Source organism: Ammodytes marinus (assembly GCF_949987685.1).
Source record: "Ammodytes marinus genome assembly, chromosome: 3".
Taxonomy (NCBI): Eukaryota; Metazoa; Chordata; class Actinopteri; order Uranoscopiformes; family Ammodytidae; genus Ammodytes; species Ammodytes marinus.
The window spans coordinates 10,435,534-10,457,546 of NC_137232.1; the positions used below are offsets into that span (position 1 = coordinate 10,435,534).

General features: G+C 42.8%; 1 protein-coding gene across 1 annotated transcript; it reads left to right on the forward strand.

The window, feature by feature from the left end:
* Window positions 1-413: 413 nt before the first annotated feature.
* On the forward strand, window positions 414-21,096 carry chrd (chordin; the record flags this gene model as incomplete). Its single annotated transcript, XM_080053711.1, has 21 exons — window positions 414-540; window positions 2,718-2,821; window positions 3,033-3,159; window positions 5,914-6,066; window positions 6,485-6,605; window positions 6,760-6,847; window positions 8,680-8,821; window positions 9,114-9,251; window positions 9,417-9,499; window positions 11,607-11,754; window positions 13,449-13,555; window positions 14,005-14,284; window positions 14,754-14,995; window positions 15,118-15,231; window positions 16,851-17,042; window positions 17,516-17,609; window positions 17,820-17,876; window positions 18,145-18,248; window positions 18,786-19,049; window positions 19,529-19,622; window positions 20,119-21,096. 21 exons carry the CDS (start codon window positions 414-416, stop codon window positions 20,184-20,186), a joined length of 2,847 nt encoding a protein of 948 aa, XP_079909837.1. The 3' UTR covers window positions 20,187-21,096.
* Window positions 21,097-22,013: the final 917 nt, after the last annotated feature.

The window sequence follows — 22,013 nt, forward strand, 5'->3', positions numbered from 1 at the left end:
TCCATCACCCACCCACCCCCCACACATCAACTCTCCCCCCTCCTCCTCCCGGCCGGTGGCTGCTCTGAGCTGTCAGGGAAGCGGGGCTATAAAGCAGAAAGCGACGGGACTCTGAGGAAGCTGTTGGTCCTGAAGAAAGACACATGGTATAGCCTACAAGTTGGCTCTGTTCGGAAAACAAACTGGTGCCTGACTGAAAGAAAGTCGAATGACCTAAAAACGGAACTTTCCAACCTAAGAAAAAGGACACTTGGATGTAAGGAGGAAACTTTTTTTTATAACGTTTTTGTTGTTGTTGTTGTTGTTAGGGTGTGTTAGTCACTTTAGGTAGACAGTGGCTGCATAAACTACTGTAAGTCGGACGTTTGAGTTAAATATTTTCCGGAGAGACATAAAGAGAGGGCTGTTTTGGGATGCTCCGCTCCTTGCTGTGCGTGCTGAGCTGCGCGTGCCTGCACACCGTAGTGGCTTGGCGACTCAAGTCTCCCGCTCTACCCATCCAGTCAGAGAGAGAACCGCAGCCCTCCAAAGGATTGACAGGTAAGAAAGAACAAATTCATTAACTTCAGAGCTAATAATGTGTTTCCTATATTGTCAAACTTTTTATATTAGGCTATGTGGCAGCATAATGATACTATGAGGCAATCAAAATGAGACTATTAGGCTGTTCAAAATGCATAATAATTTGAATGTGAGTCGTTGGCATGTTGGGTTTATGTGACCGTAAAGTGACGTACATTTTGAATGAACTATGCCCAATACACACCGACGATGGCAGCAGAGAGCACCAACAATTTAAAAGTAAATTTCCTCTGAGTAATGATGTAATATGACACCATAATTAGGCCGAACCACAATTACTATAGTATTATTGTTAGTTACCAGTTGTAGTGTAAACACGACGTGTGTATGTACTTTTTGCTTTAAAAACAACAGCAAGAAACCTACAACCTCCTGTATTTTCTCATGAAGTTTGGAAAGTAATACTGCAAGCGCGCACGCAACCTGCACGCCATGACGAACGGTGGCCCGATATCCCGAATAGCTATACAAATATTGACATATTACACTAAATGTTGTGTTAAAAATAAAATTTTCCCACTGTTGTGGCCTTCATAATGTTTTTTTCTTGAATGTCCATGTTTCCTTAAAATGTTCCTCATATGACTCGGTTGCTTCGTTAGAAACAAGCGGCAAACATCTGAGTCATAACCGCAGTCATGCCATTTGATTCATGTGTAAAAAGCCCCAACCTACAAACGCTCGTTGCGGTTTTTTATAAGGTAACTACTCTGGAGTAGAAGACTAGGCTATGGGAACTCCACCGTTCCAAACCTTTCAAATTCAGTGTTGGAAAACTGTAATCAATCGACTTTCCATTACAAGCATTGGCTCCTCCGAGATGATTTATTTCAGCCGAGGCAGAAGTGGAGGCTCACAGTTTGGCTCCCTTCAACTGGACCGGACTGTTTAAAGTGCGCAGTCACTTTAATGAAAGAATAATGTGAACCAGGTTGGTAGCAGTGAGCGAGCCTCGGCCATCAGCTCGAGTGAAGTTGGCGAGGGATGACATCACGTTTGGTATGTGTGTGTTCACCACATACATTGCTGCTTACACAGGATGTCACCTTTTGACATACATCACTGCAATATTCCTGTTGAAACACAGCTTGACTCAACAATCAAATGAACAATTTCACAACAGAAATAATACTGTAAGCTGCTTTTATATATAGGCATAGTGGAACATCAATATACAAGGCAGTCATAGAACAGTGATGTGTTTTATATAATTGTATTATTCTTGAGGCCATGGCGTTTATTGTGACCTGGATGCACTTTATAGAATGTCTTACCTCCCTTATACTTTCATACATCATTTACACAGCATGCCTTGAAAATTTATTTAATGACTCACATTCATATTTATTTTTTAAAACAAGGTTTGGCCCACATTATGTGTATTTCTGGGAATCTCCAATATTCTTCCTTTCTTCCATGCCTGTTCATGGATCATTTAGATGAGACAGGATGCAGGGTTGAGTCCCAAAAGTCATGAGGCATCCAGTGAGTTTCATCTGCCTCCAACATGCCTGGGCAGTAGGCTGTGCCAGATTTATTTGTGGTTTAACTGAAAATGGGCACAATGTTTCACTCTGCATAGTCTGTCACCCAGCATGTCGGACACTTTATTAAAGCCTTGCCGTTGCGCTTTGCATCTTAAAGCCCTTAACTATCGAGAACTTTATAAGTCACTTAAATCTTAACATAGTCAATTCTTATGTGCTCCCTGAAATTAAAGGTGGATTCAGTGATTCTGGAGAACGCTTGTTGTCAAAATCACTTTTTGTCAGAATCAGGGAATATCTCCTCATAGTCTGTCTGCTTCCTGTACGTACTGTGTGTGTGTGTGTGTGTGCTGATTGCATTTCAGCGTGCACACACAGTACGGACAGGTAGTGGATCGTGAGGAGATATTAATTGATTTTGACAAAAAGTGATTTTGACAACACGCGTTCTCCAGATATGGCTGACTCCTCCTTTAATTCAAATACAATTAAAAAAGGAGGAACCTCAAATATAAATGTATAAGTTCACTTAATTTCCCATCCAGGCTGCCTCTGGTGTGTGGAAAAAAACAAATAATTCTGGTCTCAACCGTGCATTGTTTGACCCTGAAGACAGGCGTGTATAACCAACAGTGTTTGTCTTAACAGGATGCTCATTCGGAGGCCGTTTCTATTCTCTGGAGAACACATGGCACCCAGATCTAGGGGACCCCTTTGGCGTCATGCACTGTGTCCAGTGCTACTGTGAACCTGTAAGTTTTTCTCTCACTCACTATGACTAATTCTATCTAAATCAGTCACTGTCACTCTGCATGTGAGCACTTTGCAGTAGCACGCTGAAGAAGCTCTAACTCCAGATGCATTTGTAATCAAAGAGAGGCTGAATTCCTTACTGTGTGTGCGTGTGTTTTTTAATGAGATTTAGTGAGTGACTGATGTGTCTTGTTTTTTTCCATCTGGCAGCAAAAGGGCCGTCGCGGCAAGGTGTTTGGGAAAGTCAACTGTAAGAACATCAAGCAGGACTGTCCAGTCCTGACCTGTGATGATCCCATCCTGCTGCTGGGACACTGCTGTAAAACCTGCGCCAAAGGTAAGCATGTGCTGCTGACCAAATCTATGCACCTGACACTCTATTGCTTTTATATCTGAAGCTGTGTTTTTTTGTGTGAGTTTTTGATCCAAATTCTAGCTGTCCTCAAATTGAATTGGTCAGCTGAGGAAAACAAAGAATTACATTTTTTATATTTAAGTTGTGAAATTTACATTTACAGTATATATATATATATATATATATATATATACACATTATATTAAGTAATTGAATATACCCCTCCCTCCTCCTCCTACAAGGCTCTGGAAGGAGAAAAAATACCTTAAAATAAAATTACTTATTAAGTATGCAAAAAAATAAAAAAATAAACTGGCAGACATATAATTAAAAATTATGCAAAAACCTTATGGGGGCGGGGAGGGGGGGGGGAGCAAAAAGGTACTTCTCACAGTTGTTCCCCTTTTTGTCACAACAACGGCTTCTTTTCCACATGTGTTGTTTATTCATTGAGTCATACTTTTGCTCCCACCCTTTCTATCCCTGTTGCTCACCCAGTTCCTTCCCCCCCCGCCCCCCCGAGTCAACTAGTAAGTCTTCAGAACAACTGTTCGATGCAATAAGCAAGTCAATTGATTTTCCTCTCATCTACATCGAATAGACTTTCTTTTTCTAAACAGCCACAGCTCAAGGTACCACCCATCAATTTAGCCTCATTCATTCATTGCCACTTACCTCTTCTACACACTGCTTTGCACACAATTCCACCTTATTAGAGAAGTATACCTCGACTGCACGTGCCCAAAGACTTAACACACACACATTCAGTGCTGTTATTCAGCAGATTTGGTGTTTTTCTACGTGGTGTGTCTGGTTATGGAATGGAAAGTGAAGGTAAAGCGATGTGTGAACACCACTGTGCTGTGCTGTGTGTGTGTGTGTGTGTGTGTGTGTGTGTGTGTGTGTGTGTGTATGTGTGTGTGTGTGTGTGTGTGTGTGTGTGTGCGTGTGTGTGTGTGTGTGTGTTTGTGTGTGTCAAGAATTGGACAGGCCCAGGACTGTGTGTGTGTGTTATGGTCAAGTTTTAAGGAAAAGGTTGAGTGTATTTGTCTTAGCATGTGGCACCAAAACAGTTGGTATGTTTGTGTAAGCGTTGGAAAATGGTGTGCGTCGAGTGTGTTTGTGTGTGTGTGTGTTTATTTGCGTGTGTGTAATGTGGTGCACCTGAGGATACAGTGTAAGTGGGGAGAAGTGAGAGTGACACTTCCCAGAAGCCCCTCGAGCGTGTCCAGTTGAGCAGAGGGGAGTGCGAGAGGAATGATGAGATTTTTAGATTTGTGGGTGGCTTGTGTGTGTGTGTGTGTGTGTGTGTGTGTGTGTGTGTGTGTTTTTGTCGAGAATCAGGCACCAAGAAAGAAAGCAGACAGTCGAGAAATCTCCCCCAAAAAACTGCCTGGGAGAAATGAAGTGTAGGTGACTAAGAGCCAGCGTGTGGTTTTCTTTCTCAAGATCATGTCAGTGGTGCTGTATTTGGCTAAATGAACACCACTGCATGTGTGTGTGTGTGTGTGTGTGTGTGTGTGTGTGTGTGTGTGTGTGTGTGTGTGTGTGTGTGTGTGTGTGAGTGCGTGAGTGTGTGCATGCTTAAAGCTGTGAGGTTGACACATTACATCAAGACGCACAGCAGTTTGTGTGGAACAGCGGGTCATTGTTGGGATCGCACGCCAGTGTCGCTCCCAATTCTCCGTAAGCTCTTCAGCTGCAAGGGACTACCCTGGTTAGTTAACTGTGGCCCAGAGAGAGAGAGAGAGACAGACAGAGAAGGAGAGAGAGAGAGAGATGAAGTGAAGCAGGCAGAGAGAATGCTCTAAAAAGCCTTCAGCATTTCCTCTAAATCATTCCTTTTTAACCATCCTTCTTTTGTAATTTTTTCGCCTGTCTCTCCTAACCTCGATTGGTCACAGTTTCTCTCCTGGTGGCTCGTGTCCACGCATTTCACACTCTTCATCCGTTCTCAAAACACAATCATTGAGAAAAAAAAGCAGGATATCTGATGCTTGTAGTCTCATGTGTGCAACAGCTTTTAACAATGTGCTTAACGGAATGTGCTTTATTATGTTTGGGTTCACGGGGTTCATCTTGAGAGATATTGAAACAGACTAAAGGCGGACACTAAAAAGTCTTGATTACAAACTAGAACACCACTTCTGCTGCCAACAGCGTTCCTATCAGGAACTGTAAACAACTGTGTTCCCCGTTTAAAAGTCATCATTTTATTCACTTGTTTTCATTGTCTTTTAAATGTAATTTATTTTCATTTTTAGCATCTAGTCTGCCTGTTTTGGCTCTCTGTTTTTTTTTTTAAGATATTTTTTTGGCATTTTTATGCTTTATTGATAGTGTAGAGACAGAGTTGAAAATGGGGCAGAGAGGGGAGTGACATGCAGAGAACGACCGCGGGCTGGAATCAAACCCGGGTCCGCTGCTGGCCGAGGCCCATGGGGGGGACGCCCTACCAACTGAGCAAAGGGCGCCCCCTTGGCTCTCTGTTTTGAATATATCTTAAATGCAAGATCAATATTCTCTCATGTCTAAAAAATGTATGCCCCTCTAAAGCACTTTGAATTGCCTTGTTTCTGAATTGTGCTGTATAAATGACCTTGCCTTGCCTAGTAGGCCATTTTTGCATACATAGCATCAAACTGTATATAACCTTACTGCATATAAGTCTTAACAATTATGTTTACAATACGTTACCAATTTAACTTTTTACCGTTTTTGTTTCCCTTTCACCAGGTGATGATGACAAGAAACAGACAGACGCTGTGCTGGACAGCTTTGAGTATTTCCATATGAAGGACAAAGAGAAGGAGGGCGACCTCCACAAATCTTACAACGACAGAGCCTACCTGAGCTCTGAAGACACGGGCCCCAGGGAGAGCCGCACTGGTGAGTGGGAGCACCTCGAGACAGATTTTTTTTAAATTGTTGTTTTAACCTTTATTTAACCAGGAATATTCCCATTGAGATTAACATTATATTTTTCAAGGGAGTCCTGGTCAAGAAGGCAGCATAAAAACATCAACATTTCACATTTCAAAAAAATTATATATGAGAAACACATAACACAATTCCATTTAAAGCAAGTCATTGCTGAGTAACCGGACATGAACATACTATCCACACAGAAGACTGACATTTGTTAGGCCAGCATCAATTGCTATAAATAACTTTAAAAACTTAAAAAATTCAAAAAACATTGTGCATGCTTCAGGCAAGACTATCCATGAATGACTTACGCCCACACAACAGCTGTATTCATGAAAATAAGCACACACTGCTAATGCTAACCGCTGTCCTCCTGCAGACTTTGTAGCGGTGTTGACAGGAGGAGTGACTGACTCGTGGCTGCCCGGCTCCAGTGGTGTTGCCAGAGCTCGCTTCTCTCTCACCAGAACTAGCCTGGGCTTCTCCATCACATACCAGAGGTAAAAAAACACAACGTTTGTCTCCGCTCAACGTTTTTGTAGCAGTCAGTATAAAGAATTTGTATATGTACAATGCAATTACAGTGGAAAATATACGTGTGAATTTAAATTGGTATCGATTATTTGAATCCCTCTTCCTTCCATTACCTTTCAGAATGGAGCGTCCCACTAAAATAGTCTTCCTGGATTCAGATGGGGCGACTGCTTTTGTGTTCAGAGTCCCAAAGGGAGCGTCAGACATGGTAAGACACCGCATACACAGAGGATCAGCTCCTCTTGCTTCCGTTAGAGTTGTTTTCATGTCTGAGAGAGAGAGAGAGAGAGAGAGAGAGAGAGAGAGAGAGAGAGAGAGAGAGAGAGAGAGAGAAATGAAGCACTGGCATGATGAACGCGCTCCATGACTATATACTCAAACTCTGACCTTTTCTCCCATAACTCACTCTGCAATAATATTCAAACAATAGACACACACACACACACACACACACACACACTCAGCGACACTTCCTCTCTGCTTCATTGCCTCTTTATAAACAGTACAAATTCAGTCAGATTGCAGCAAACATCAACTCACTCACTCACTCACTCACTCACTCACTCACTCACTCACTCACTCACTCACTCACTCACTCACTCACTCACAAGGTAACACCAGGGAGAAGCCGCCACCACCAGGTCACAAGTATCCAGGACTTGAGTTTAGTAAGAGGCCAATGTTATCCTGATAAATCAGCAAACTGATATGTTGCTGTAACAGTAGTATCCGTGCATGCATTTCCACATAGTCCCTAAGGTCCGGCTGGATCACTACACATCATTTCCTGCCAAGGCACACACATACACACACACACACACACACACACACACACACACACACACACACACACACACACACACACACACACACACACACACACACACACACATACACACACATCTCCTCGATCCATTTCAGACCCCAGCACTCAGGAGGCAGGAGCCCCCACTAAATACTAAGTCACAGAAATTGGCCTATTATTATTTTTAGATAAATGTCAGTGTCAAGCACCAGAAGACCTTAGAGAAAACACTCCAGCGAAAAAAAGGAAGCAGGGAGGGTGGGGGAGGGAGCAAAACTTTTGGAAAGAGGATTTTTCACATGTGACATCACCGCTTAGCAAAGGGGACAGAGAGTATCGCTAATTAAACTGGAGATTACCCCCAAACTGAAAGTTATGAGGCGCCCGGCAGAATGCCACATTTCTTCCCTCTGCTCTCTGGAAGAACTCTTTTTTTATGCTGAAAGCTTGCAGCCTGGGGTCGGGGAGCACAATCACATAGTTTGATGTATTTAGCAGATGTGCATGCGTTGTCTGTTTGTCTGTGTTCCTTTTTCAATAAGTGGGATATATATGAAAACCGTTGGAGATTATAAACAGAGCAAGGTTCGATATCTGCGTACAACTCAACATCTTCACTACGACAAGTCTGCAGCCAAGTTGCCTGTGTGTGGTGTTGTAATGTAATAAAGTACAATTACTTTGTTACTGTTATTAAGTAAAATTGAAGTTTTTTTAACTTTACTACATTATGTAAGTATTTCTGGCAAATTTCACTTAAACTACACTACATTTCCTAAATAAAAATGTGACGCATTTCCCTTAAGCATTTCAGTTACTCGTCAATACAACATACAGTATAGTCAGAAATGTGTAAGACTGCAAGATAGCAGGTTAGGGAGCCCTTTTTCTCTTTGTTTATGTCGGCTCTCTCAAAATAAGTTGTGTTTGTATGTTAAGCTCTGCTGTAGGAAGCTACGACAAAGTCCAATATCAACATTTTAACTCACTCACTCACTATTCCTTGTTTTATTGTACCTTTACTTTCCAAACTTAAGTACATTTAATATCAGAACATTACTTTTGTTACATCTGATAAGTAGTATCAGATTAAATAATTTTCTGGCAAGAATTTGGTACTTTTACTCAAGTATCAATTTCAAGTACTTTATATAATACTGCCTGTGTGTGTGTGTGTGTGTGTGTGTGTGTGTGTGTGTGTGTGTGTGTGTGTGTGTGTGTGTGTGTGTTTGTAGATCTGTGGAGTGTGGAAGAACCTGGCCAAGCCTCTCATGCGACAGCTGCAATCGGAGCAGTTGCGCATCAGCATGAGCACGTCGTCGGGCCCACAAGAGGACGTGGAGGGGAAGGTCATCAAACACAGGGCGCTGTTTGCTGGTGCGTGCGCATGTGGGATATTATAGCACTCTGGTGCTTCATTATTTATTTGAAAAGCTCCCTTTGAGACATTTGCACGCATTGGTCTTTGTGTTGCAGTACACACTAAACTCAATATTTACAAAAGCGGTTAAATTGTATACGTTCCCTTGTAGTCTTAAAAAGCCTCGGGTGGATTAATGTAGCTACAAACTATGAGCTCTGTTTACACAAACGTATTTGTATAGAGGTCTCGCAAGAGGATGCAGATACTCAATATCGTAATGTGTGTATGTGTGTCCTTGTGTTACAGAGACATTCAGTTCAACGCTGACATCGAAAGAGGAGAACTCAGGCATGGGAGGCATCGCCATGTTGACCCTGAGTGACGTGGAGAACAACCTCCACTTCATCCTCATCCTTCAAGGCCTCGTCAAACACAAAGACAAAGGTGAGAAGCAGGACAGAGAAGGAATGGAGAAGAAATCAGCTTAAAGGGCTTCAGTCTTCTAAAATCTGGGATACCACTCTTGAAATGGTGACATTTCTAAAAAGGCACTAATGAGAAAACAATCTCTCTCTCTCTCTCTCTCTCTCTCTCTCTCTCTCTCCTCAGAGCCCCTTTTGGTCCCCATCCGAGTGCAGCTCGTGTACAGACAACACATCTTGCGAGAGATCCGAGCCAACATCACCTCTCATGTGAGTTATAGCACTAACATTAACCATAGGCCTGTGGGTTTAGCATGGGCTTTTTTTAAGGCTGATGTCTGTAGCGAACGCAGTTTAAAATGTTTAGAGAATAGGAAATAGTCTGTGTTTCCCACCAAATATTTTGTAGAAAAACTATATCGAAAAAGCCCCAATATTCAGCTTGTAAGTAGGAGATTTTAGAGCAAAAGTGTCATGAAGGGGTGAATATGTGAGGAGCGGTGTTGTTGTCGGTTAACAACAAGCCGACCCAGCAACACACTCACACAGCCCGGGCCCCTCAACCCCTCTTCTGGGAGAAGGATGTGGCTTTGTCACCACATCCTAAACGGTGTTGTCGTCGCCACCACCGCCGGTCCGATCACAAGCTAACTACCCCGAGACATGACAAGAAGAATGGATGGAGTGGGAGAGCTCGGGGGAAAACAAGGGGAAGAGAGAAAGTGTGCGAGAGAGGAGCTCCAGTCTTGCATGAGACAGATGTGAGCGAGGGATGAGAGACAGAGGAGAGAGAGAGAGAGAGGGCAGGGACGGGACGGGGAGGCGGAGAGGAGGATGCACTGCATACACACTCCTCACACATGTCAGTGGTTAGCGGTCTGTGTGTTGAGATGGATGGAAGGAGGGGAAGAGGAGGAGGAGGGGATGGAGTGATGAAAAGCTGGTCTGTTTTGAATTCTGCCAGGAATTGCGTGTAGGGCCGATTGCACCTCTTTCCAGGCTGAGCGGTATAGGGGGAACGTCAGTGAAACATTGTGAACAGTTTGAGCTCTGCGACTGCAGCATGACCCCTCAGTGTGTCCTCAATCTACAACAATGAACCCCTAGCACTGGTTCATTTGAAAGTATAGCTGAGTTCCAGGCGTGTAAACAGTTTAGTGTACAGCATTTTAAGCAGAAGTCGCTTTTATTTTACCATTCCTTCTCTAATTGAACCCCATTGACGAGCGCAAGATAATAGAAAATCAATATTGGACTGTTTTATTTAGGACAGGTTTGGATATCAGGGCTATTAACCTTCCATTAAGCTGGATATTCACCTCACCTGTCAAAATACAAGTATGACCTTTGAAGATTTTTGTTTTTGCTGGCATGTGACTTTTTTGTATTATATCTTTTTATAATTTCATATCATATGTAGGCAAACACCGTCAATTTGATATTTTCTTTTTAGAAAGTAGTTAAGAAGAAGTCAACTTCTTCCCGTGTGAAGTCACTGGCAGTTTGCAGTTTGGTTTCAAAGTAGCTTCAGCAGCACACATGAGCAAACACATCTGATTTTTAAATCTGTGAAGTCATTTCTTATTGGACCAGGAACCCTGACAGTGTAATTGCTCGGCCTGATTTACACAGCACACCAATATGTCATTTTGCACCTTAGCTCCCTCTCATTATTCTATTCATTCAATTTCCCCAATACAAGTCCCCATCCCTCTATCCAGCACCTTCTCCGTTCCCAATGTGTTTTGGCTGCTCGCTGTGTGGATTTATGGCACATGTATATTTATATTGAACCGAGGCCCCGAGGTCATAAAAGTAACATTTCTTCAACACGCTCGTACATCTGTCCTATTAATCCCACATTTCTCAACGTCCTGACCAACTCCCCCTTCTGCTTTCCCGGAGTCCAGTCAGCCTGCTTGAAATTACATTCAATATGACATGTGTTAAGGCAATGCATACCATATATGTCTGCAGGGTTTCAGTGTGTGTCTTAAAGCAACATAGCTTGTTTGTGTCCTTAGCGGTTTCTGATTTTGTGATGCCTTCGTGATTGTTGAATTAAGTGAGAAAAAGTCTGGGAGATTTCACTGTCCTGGGATCTGTCTTGCTCCCTGTGCTCATCTAGTGGAATGTAGTTGGAAAAGTGTCACTGGTGTCTGTCTTTCGTCTAAACAAGTTAGGGTTTGATTACACCGCTAATAGAATTATCAGTGCCGTAGTAACATCATGTCTCCGTGAGCTTAATCATTTAATTTCTGGTATTGGAAAAGGAATTGTGTTTACAATGTAGGCCTAATATGGTTTTATATGTATCCTCTTGCTGACCCACATTCAGCACATTTAGCCTCAAGCTAACTTTTCTCAATCCGTGCAGGATCCAGACTTTGCCGAGGTGCTGACAGAACTGAATAGCCGCGAACTCTTTTGGTTATCCCGCGGTCAGCTGGAGATCGCCGTGGCGACCGAGGGTCCGGATCCACGCCAAGTCTCCGGCTTCATCACCGGCAGGAAGTCTTGTGACAGTAAGTATCCCCCGACAATCAAACCCTTACACACAGGAGAAATGAAATCCAGCCCTGCGTTCTGTTTCTATTTGCTATTCTACATACTACAGCTGATCAGAAAAAAGGATGTAGTTAGCATACAGTAGGCATACAAATGGGAGGTACTTTTACTTATTTATTTAGCCCATAAAGCATGCTGATTTCACCACTAAAAATCCCGACCGAATGTAGTAGGGCATCTGGGGTATTTGTAAGCATGCTGCATCCGACTACATGTTTCGGGACATCCTAAATCTTTTTCTACAACACCCAATAGCATGGAATATGGGTATTGGAACACAGTCATATTGTCTTCTTGTCTCTCTTTGCATTTTTCCTGTGGTCGTGTAGCCTTTTAGACATATTTGTAAACGTTCACACCCCTAATTGTTTGTGTCGGTTTGTCCATCTGTTGGCTGTTTTGGTCCTTCTTCTGCATAAATATGTCTCCGACCCTTTCAAGTCTTATCGTTTGCGGGGAAAAAAACCTGTTTATATAGACCTTCTGGTGGACTTGGTGGCCCACCAGGACTGTGTGTGCGTGTCTGTCTGTCCGTGTGTTTTTGAGAGACACAAAGAAAGCGACGGATGTTTTAGGAATGTTGTGGTGAGGCCCAAATCGTCTGAAGCACGCACTCATGGTCCTTTCACGAGATGAACACTTCCATCATCCAACATCAAGGTGTCTTTGAAACGATTAGATAGGCGCTGTCACATAGACAGGCAAATATGCTGAAAGATGTTGATGATTTTTCAGTCAAAGTTTCACACGCTGACACACACACACACACACACACACACACACACACACACACACACTGGTGCTGCCAAGGTCACAGTCTGCTGGACCTGACTCTTCATGCTGGTGTTCCAGTGCTGTGATTAACAGCTTGACGTTATATGTGAAGAATTCAAACCCAAACGCACATTCAAACTCCTTTTTTCTTTTTCCCTCTCTTTTTTTCCTCTTTCTCTTTCACTCTCTCTCTCTCTTCATTCCTTCAGTCTGTCCCTTGATGTCTCGATCCCAGTCCCATCGTTGGCGTCGTTCCTCTTTCTCTGGCTATTTTCTGTCTCCTGTGTCGTTTTCAAAAATGTGTCTTTGCTATTTCTTTTGTATCCGGCTCTGTTACTCATTCCATACTGTCCTGTCCTCTCATTTTAAGCCTGCTGCATTCAACAAGGGTTACCTCATTCTAAAGCTTAACCTTGGGTGGGTTTTTTTTGTGTGTGTGTGTGTGTGTGTATGTTTGCCAGACAGTGCAACAACATACATATGCCTATGTTTTTGGCCCAAGGCCACTCGCACAATTACACGTGCAGACACACCTCCTGATTAGCGGTCCAATTGAATCTGTCCCCTCAATGACTCTGTCCTCGGTGAAGGGAGGACATTATGCTTTCTGGGGCTTCTATGTGTGTGTGCGGTTGCAGAACGTGACTGAATGTAATCTAGCCCCCTTCCTCCACTTCCTACGAACAGACCGGCCAATTTGAACATGACAGAAATCATTGCCTCATCTCGCATGCTGTCAAACCCTACTATGGTTTTAAAGAGGGGAAGGGGAAAACTCCCACGGGAAAAGCCATGGTTTTTAGGTCATTTGAGCAGGATTGTTCTCTCTTAAGTGGATTTTTTGATATGAATCTTTCTGTCTTTTTGTGTGGCTCAGCTATTCAGAGTGTGATGTCCAGCGGTGATGCCTTGACCCCGGGGAAGACTGGAGGCGTGGGATCTGCAGTATTCAACCTCCACGACAACGGCACACTGGAATACCAGGTATGGATTTGACTTTTTTAGGAGTATGCATAGTTACTTACTTAATACACCCATACACAACACAAAGAACGGGACTTCTAGAGAAAAGGCTTTTTTTTTATATATAACAACATTTATAACAAGGCACAAGGAAATTCCAAGTAGTGCTTAACAGGGGCATACAAATACATACAAAAAGACATAAGAAAATATTTAAACTGCATTGAAGAAATAAAAAACTAAATGCGAAAACAGGCACAGACAAATTGTTCAAAGTTAAAATCAATTGAATTTAAAAAACAATCAAATCAAAAAAAAGTTTAAGGTCTTCAGATGTAAATTCAAAGGAGCTGGTATAGTTGCAGCATACCTCACATTTCCTGGGTAGTAGTTTGTTCCAGATATGTGGGCGCATAAACATATTTTTCAGTGAAAAAAAAAAATGCTAACCCCCTTCCCCCTCCCCGTAGGTCCAGGTGGCAGGTCTGAACAGTGACTTTGTGGGCCTCACCATTGAGATGAAGCCGCGGCGGAGGAACAAGCGCTCTGTGTTGTACGACCTGACCCCAGACTACAACAAGGACACTGGGAGGGCTCAGGGCAGCTGGAGCCGCCTGGAGGCCCGACACATCCACATGCTGTTGCAGAACGAACTCTTCATCAACGTGGCCACAGCACACAGCCAGGACGGAGAGCTGCGGGGACAGATCAAAGCCCTGCACTACAGCGGCCTGGACACGGCCAGACATGGTAGGCATTCACGGAAGCAGCTGCACAGGGAGAAGGGCATATGGTGGCAGTAGGGATAGCCCCATGAGATATTTTGTATCGCTATAAGGCCGATACTGACCATCATCGAATATTGGAAGCAATTCACAGATACATCTGATCTGATCCATTACCCTTAAACTATCAAATACATTAGTATCTATATGCTACTAACTTAGCTTTGAGCATCATACCATCCAAAACAATGCATTATTAATATTTCATTTTAAGTAGGAAAAATAAAATCGGATTAGTTTTGAGTTTGTATCGGTATCTGCGGATACTCAGGATTGGTATGGGATCGGACATGGTAAAGTGGTATCGTCCCATCCCTAGGTGGCAGTGGAGGGAGGGAGGACATACGATTCATGAAAAATGTGCCATACATAAAGAGAAAAAGTTTTTCAAGTTTCACCAAAACCTTTTTTTTTCTTTCCCTTTCTTCTTTCAGAGTTGCCCAACCCCCTGGCCGGCCATTTTGTGTCTCCGTCCGTGCGAACAGGAGCCTCCGGTCACGCCTGGGTGTCAGTGGACCAGCAGTGTCACCTGCACTATGAGATCATGGTGGCGGGCCTCAGCAAGGCGGACGACCTCACGGTGAACACAAACCTCCACGGACTGGCCGAGATCGGAGAGATAGACGACAGCAGCACACCACACAAGAGGCTGCTCACCGGCTTCTACGGCTCACAGGTACACAACGTTTTGTAAACACACACACATCCAAATGAATGCAAATATATGTGCATACAGCGATACATACTAACATGCATAAAAACACACACACACACTTAAACACTCTCTCTCTCCTCCAGGCTCACGGAGTGTTAAAGGACATGAGCGTTGAATTACTGCAACACCTGGACCAAGGAACGGCCTTCATCCAGGTCAGCACCAAGACCAACCCCCGAGGAGAAATACGAGGACAGGTATGTCAAGAGAAGCCAGAACTTTGTATTATTGTTTCATGGTTCAGACTTTTTGAACACATTATTTGATTTGAAGTAGTCTCCTGTGTGACGAATACGATAGGCCAGGATTTTCTCTCACTTACATTTTCCCTTTAACTTCCTAAGTCTCTGTTCCAATGAATGTCTCCTATAATGGGCCAAACAACTTAGAGGTGTTGGAAAAGACCTGACAAACAACAATCTCCATGTTGATATATTTTTTGCATGGGAGTTATTTGTAGATACTGAATTTTGTCGTAAACTGAGGAATATCAGCACCTTAAATACAGAAGATTGGAAAATAAATGTTACACATCTACATCCACAATAGCAACTATACATACATGCGCAACAATAACAAGCAGGGTCTGGATCATTAAATGCCAACACATTGCCTTCTATAGCTTGATTCCTTACTGTGCGCTATATTGGACATTTCAGCTGTTGAATTGAAAGATGAAATATTTTCACATTGTAAAGTTGTTGTGCTGAAAAGAGTCCTAAAATGTTGGCTCCAGTCAGAAAGATGCATTAACGAAATATTATTATTAGTATAAATGCCCTATTAGCAATAACAATAGAGTAAAATCATCTCATAACTGATTGAAATAAAACTGAATAGGCAAGAAGAGCAGTGAGTATTAGAGTCCTCTGTGTTTATGTGTCTGGTTGATTGCTGCTCACTGGCCCACACAATCGCACACTTTCACTGGCAGGTGCTGGCTGTCTGGAGACACTTTGTTGGAAAGTAAAACGTTTTATTGAGGTTCAGAGACACAGACACAAACACTCACACAGACACCACCATCGCCCGCAAACCCATTTGCAGCTCTGCAGGTGTAGTGGTTGACGAGTTCTTTTAAGCTGCTAGATTCGAACAGAGATAGTCACGACGCACACACACACACACACACACACACACACACACACACACACACACACACACACACACACACACACACACACACACACACACACACACACACACACACACACACACACACACACACTCTTACTCACACTCATAGACAACAGCATGATACAGCTTTTTTAATAGCAAACAGGTCCATCAGAAAAACAGACATCTGCCTGGGAGCAAAGAAATGCTCCACTTAGGAACAATTAACAGGTCCAGGTGTGGCCAACAAATCTCTGGTGTCCTAATTAATCCCTTCCCTTCCCTTTCATTTTCCCTCTTTTATCTCAACACTTTTCCTCCACCCATGCATCAAACCTTTTCCTCTATAACCCCGCACCAACTCAATCTACACCTTCTTTCTGTTTTCCTACACCTTTTTTTTTTAGCAACAACTGCTGTTAACATATGATTCTCAATTGTTCATTACATAATTAACTTATACTGGGATCATCTTGTTTTGTGGTATTTCTCTGTATTGTGTCTATTGTGTTCTAATGTCTTGTTTATTCTCTGTTAAATGTCTAATGTTACTGGGCTCCCCTCCGAAAAAGTAGCTTTTAGCTTATTTGGGGTTCGCTATTTCATGGTGTGCCATGAAATAGTTTTTCAATTGATGATACGATGTTGACGTGTGAATAAACTAAACAAGAAATGTAACTGAATTTGCTTCTCCGTCCAGATCCATGTGCCAAACAACTGTGAGTTTGGGACCCGTGGGGAGGTGAAGGAGGCGGAGTTTGACGAGCTGTTTGTGAAGGACCCAGAGGAGCTGAAGAAAGACCCACACACCTGCTTCTTTGAGAACCAGCACCACGCTCACGGCTCCCGCTGGACGCCCAACTATGACAAGTGTTTCTCCTGCAGCTGCCAGGTAAACACAACAGACCCGAAGGCAGCCCATTAAATGTGTATTTAGAAAAAAAGAGTCAGCCATTCTGGGGAACGCTTAACGTTTAAATCACATTTTGTCAGTGAATATCTCCTCACGATCCCGCATACTGTGTGTGCACTGGAAAACAAATCCCCTTGTATGCATACCCTTTGTTTACATACCAGTGTACAGAGCCAGATTTCTTTTCAGGGCACACACAGTATGGACAGGTAGCGGATCATGAGGAAATATTCACTGATTTTGACAAAAAGCAATTTCGACAACAAGCATTCTCCAGAATTGCCCCTTTAATGGTTTCCCATGGCATGTTTTGCCACTGAAATGATAAGGTTTGAAGAGAAGTGGGGAAAGAGATTGCAGTCTTTGTGGGTGTGGGGCATGTAGCGTTGCATGTGATATTGTGGCACAATTAAAACTTACCCCTCCTCATCTTTCTGTACTTTTCCCTGCAGAAGCGAACAGTGATCTGTGATCCAGTCATCTGTCCGGTGTTGACCTGCTCCCGAACCATTCAGCCCGAGGACAAGTGCTGCCCCGTCTGTGATGGTGAGATATACAGACACACTGTGGGTTTTACATGAGAAAAAGGTCAATGAAAAGTGATATGGTGGTTTACGGTGCTTATGCTGCTCTGAGCCGCTGCTAGTGTGCAGATTTGTATTCCTCTTGAGTGAACCCCCACAGCAATCATAAAGTGCAAACACTTACAATGTGTTTTTTTTTATGTCTCCCTACATTTCCTGTTTCCGGTTTCAGAGAGGAAAGAGCCCAAGGACATGAAAGCTCCAGAGATAGTGGAAGAGAATCCTGAGGGTAGGTACCACCACCACGCCGGCAGCCGACTTCACTTCTCTATACTTTTCTCTTTTTTGACTTTTCTCCAAAAGGCCTTTCCTCTCATATTTTGTTTTCTATGTCTACAAGTCTCTAAACAGTTTTTACTTAGTTGGATTTCTGCCTAGATTTTGATGTCGACTCTGAATCATTCAGGCATCTTTCTTACCGACTGTCCTCCTCCTCACTAACCCATTATCCCCTCTTTCCTCTCTCTCTCCCCCCCCCCTCTCTCTCTCTCTCTTAGGTTGTTACTTTGAGGGAGACCAGAAGATGCACGCCCCAGGAACCACATGGCATCCCTTTGTACCTCCCTTTGGCTACATTAAATGTGCTGTCTGCACTTGCAAGGTAAATATACATCACCCAAACCCCGCTCCCATCTGGCTGGATTTTTACTTTTCCAAAAAGCCCTTAATGGATCATTAATCTTGTATTAGACTCCAAAAGGGAAACTGAGCCACGGATACATTTCTCATCAGGTTAACTTTGGAGACCTTTTCTATTATTTATGTGGGAAAAAAAGGGAATAAGTCAGATGTATTTTCTGCTAAAAAAACATAATAGCTGCTAATGCTAATATGTATATAATGTACAGGAATTAATGATAGCAATAATAATAATAAAAACATAATAATAATACATTCAAAAAAGATCGATAAGGGCCCTTATGTATGAAAAACAAATAAATAAATTAGATTGTTAAAAGGGTAGGTGGCATAAGCAAACGCTTTAACCTACACCTGTTCGCCAAGTATTGAGTATAAACAATGACACTGTATGAATATGACAATGACACTTTCTTTTTTTTACTATTTACAGTATGTTATGATGTTGTGTATATATCTGATGGAAATAAACTTAAGTAATTCTCCATTGTGTGCATAGGGCTCTTCAGGGGAGGTGCACTGTGAGAAGGTGACGTGTCCCGTGTTGACCTGCAGTCAACCGGTCAGGCGTAACCCCTCCGACTGCTGTAAGGAGTGTCCCGAGGAGGAGAGGACCCCCGTGGGCCTGGAGCACACTGACATGATGCAGGCAGACGGGCCCAGGCACTGCAAGTTTGGGAAGAACTATTACCAGAACAGTGACAACTGGCATCCATGGGTCCCGCTGGTGGGAGAGATGAAATGCATCAACTGCTGGTGTGATGTGAGTAATGCGGGACTGCCAAAGAAATACTAACCAGAGGCACACTATGATTACTTTGTAGATGAGCTGTTGGGCTGTGAAAAACGATCATAACAAATCAATTACTTGAAGAAGTTAGGGTTTTGGGAGTAGAATATTGAAATGCAATCTTTTCATGATGAATAATGAATTTCATTTCACACAGCTCAAAGCAATTTATTTTAACACAACACTATAAAAGTGTCCTGTCAAGGATGAACTAAAGTCCGTACATTAGCAGACTTTTAAAATCTAATTACAATGTGGGCCAAATAACTCAAGTGTGTTGAGAATGATCAACATACTTCTCCTCAGCTTAACAAGTATTTTAGCATCTTTTAAGCTCTTTATTTTGGTTTTAAGATGCAGATAAACAACACTGAGATAACCATTCCTGTCTTACCTCTTTGAACCCATACCGTAACATTTTCTCACCAACCTCTCTCTCTTGTTGTCCACAGCATGGTGTGACTAAGTGTCAGAGGAAACAGTGTCCAGTAATGACCTGCATCAACTTAAACCGCAAGGAGGGCGCGTGCTGTCCAGAATGCCTCGGTGAGCACACACACACACACACACACACACCAGCAGGGGCTTTAGTGGTGCTTCTGAACAAGCTTTTGGAAATTGCCACACATATAGAATCAAACATAACACAAAAGCTTAGTTTCCACTGACCAGTTTGGTGCAGCTCAGCACACATTTAATTGCATTTACACTGTCAAAAGTTGTAAAGGGTATAAAAATAACGGTGCCACACCATTTTTTGACAGCCTTTCGTTTGGGGGTACCAAGCCATCCCAAAGGGTCCTATAATTTTGGAGCAACAAAAACTGCAGTCCATTGATTGGCTGACAGAAAAGTAATTTCTGTGCTAGGGATAACTCGCCATGTGTAGTCACCTCGGCAAGAGTGAAGAGTGTAGTGCTCATAGAAAAATGTCGGTGAAGCTCTTTGTTAATATGTTATTTGTTAAACTGTGCTGCTCAGTGCTAACAACGCAAAAGCTCACTTTACGTGGATCCTAAATAGATGTTTCTGTTCTTCCCAGATTCCAAAGCTGAGGAGGACGACCTGGGGGTGAAAGTTCCAAACAAAAGGAGAACCTTGAGACAGTGATCAGTGGTGATCCACACAAACAACACATAGACCCTCCTCTAACCACTCCCCCCTAGTCCATGTGTTTGATGGACCCAAAACCCAGAGCTTGCACACTGGGTCTCCCCACCTACCCTCCACCTCACCACCCACCATGTTATCAGCTTCAGGATTGTAATGAAAGGAGGAAACAGAGGAATCGCAAAAAGAAAACAGAGAAATTCTCCAAAAAGACTTGTTAAGTGAAGGGACGGAACACAAACCTGCTGCCTTCTGCTTCCTGCCGTTCAATTTTTTCTTTAGCTGGAACTCCTTTATTTTTTTTGTATAGATGTACAAATGTAACAAACCTTTGGTTAGATTGTGCAATTTGTATCTCAGTGACAGGGCTTCTTTTTGAAGTATGGCAACTGCAGCTCTCAGCGCTGTCTCACGGGACAGAGAGGAAAAGCTCAGATCTGTGTGAATGTGTTATATGTACGAGTGGGGTTGTGTGTGTGTGTGTGTGTGTGTGTGTGTGTGTTAAACCAGTAAATAATACAACTAATCAGCAATGCAGAAACAGTAAATGTCCTGGGTGTTTAAAAAAATGAAAGAAAGAAGAGGAAGGAAAAGAAAAATGGAGAAACAGCCTCTCTCCAAGTTTGATTTGTGGCGCAATGATATTTCCACTCATTCTAAATCATGTCGACATCAGCATCAGTGCCATTTCACTGGGAGAGAAGCTGGAAATGCTTTGGGCTGCTTGTCATCTTAATGGAATACTTAGACAAACACGAGCTTTGCCTCGACCTCCTGTCGTTCCCATTGCTTCTCTGCCTTGGTGGCTATCCTATTTCTTTTTTTCTTCTTTGAATTAAGTAATATTTTATCAATTTTTCTATCATTGTCGTTTATGAATATGAAGCTGGTTTGTATTTTTTGTATTTATTGAAGGGTGTGTAGACAAAATAAAAAACGATGTTTGTTGGTTAGAGGGAATGTGTGTGTGTGGGTTTGTTCTGGAGGACGTCTCCTAACAATCCTTCTCTTGTTCCCTCTTTGTAATGTATGTCTTTGTTTCTCATCTAGAGACCAGACAAGATTTCACTTTTCTTCTTCCTCCATTCTTTTCCTTTGTTTCCTTTCCTTTCTTTACCTCCTCAGACAGTCACCACATGTGCTCGGCAATGTTTTGTCCCCATGCACGCACGCGCACACACACACACACACACACAAAGTGCACACAGACTGAAACATAAACACATATGCACAGATGTACACATGAACAAACTCCTGAATAAGGAACACACACATTGCTTAAGGGCAACCAAAAGTCTTTCCAACACAAACACAGACACACGCATCTGCTACTGCACTCTGCTGGACAAAACACATTATTACACCAAAGGTCCCTCCTATAAACCAGCACAGACAGACAGCACCTGTTGACCTCCATGGGGCCCAGGGCATGTTGGAAAGTCATCATCAGACCAGCAGGGAGAGGAGGTGTGTGTGTGTGTGTTTTGGGTGGGTCAAAGGTTAAGCGTTCTGAGCTATGGTGTGTGGCAGCATGTGAAGGAGCATGAGACGTGTACCAGCCTGAACCCTGCATCTGCAGATATGTGCCTGTGAGTGTGTGTGTGTATGTGTTGTGTGTGTTTTACCAGTAAACAGAACAGTACCACATACAAATAAGTCCTGGAGTAATGGAGGACTCCAAACAATTAACATGAATTGTCTAAGAGTTCCAGAAAAAACATCTTACCACTTTTCCAAAATACATTTTTTGAACGGTTTGAAATATGCACACAATAAAAAAAAGATCATGAGATGAAAAAGCTGCTCTTTCTGTGGCGTCTCCTTTGT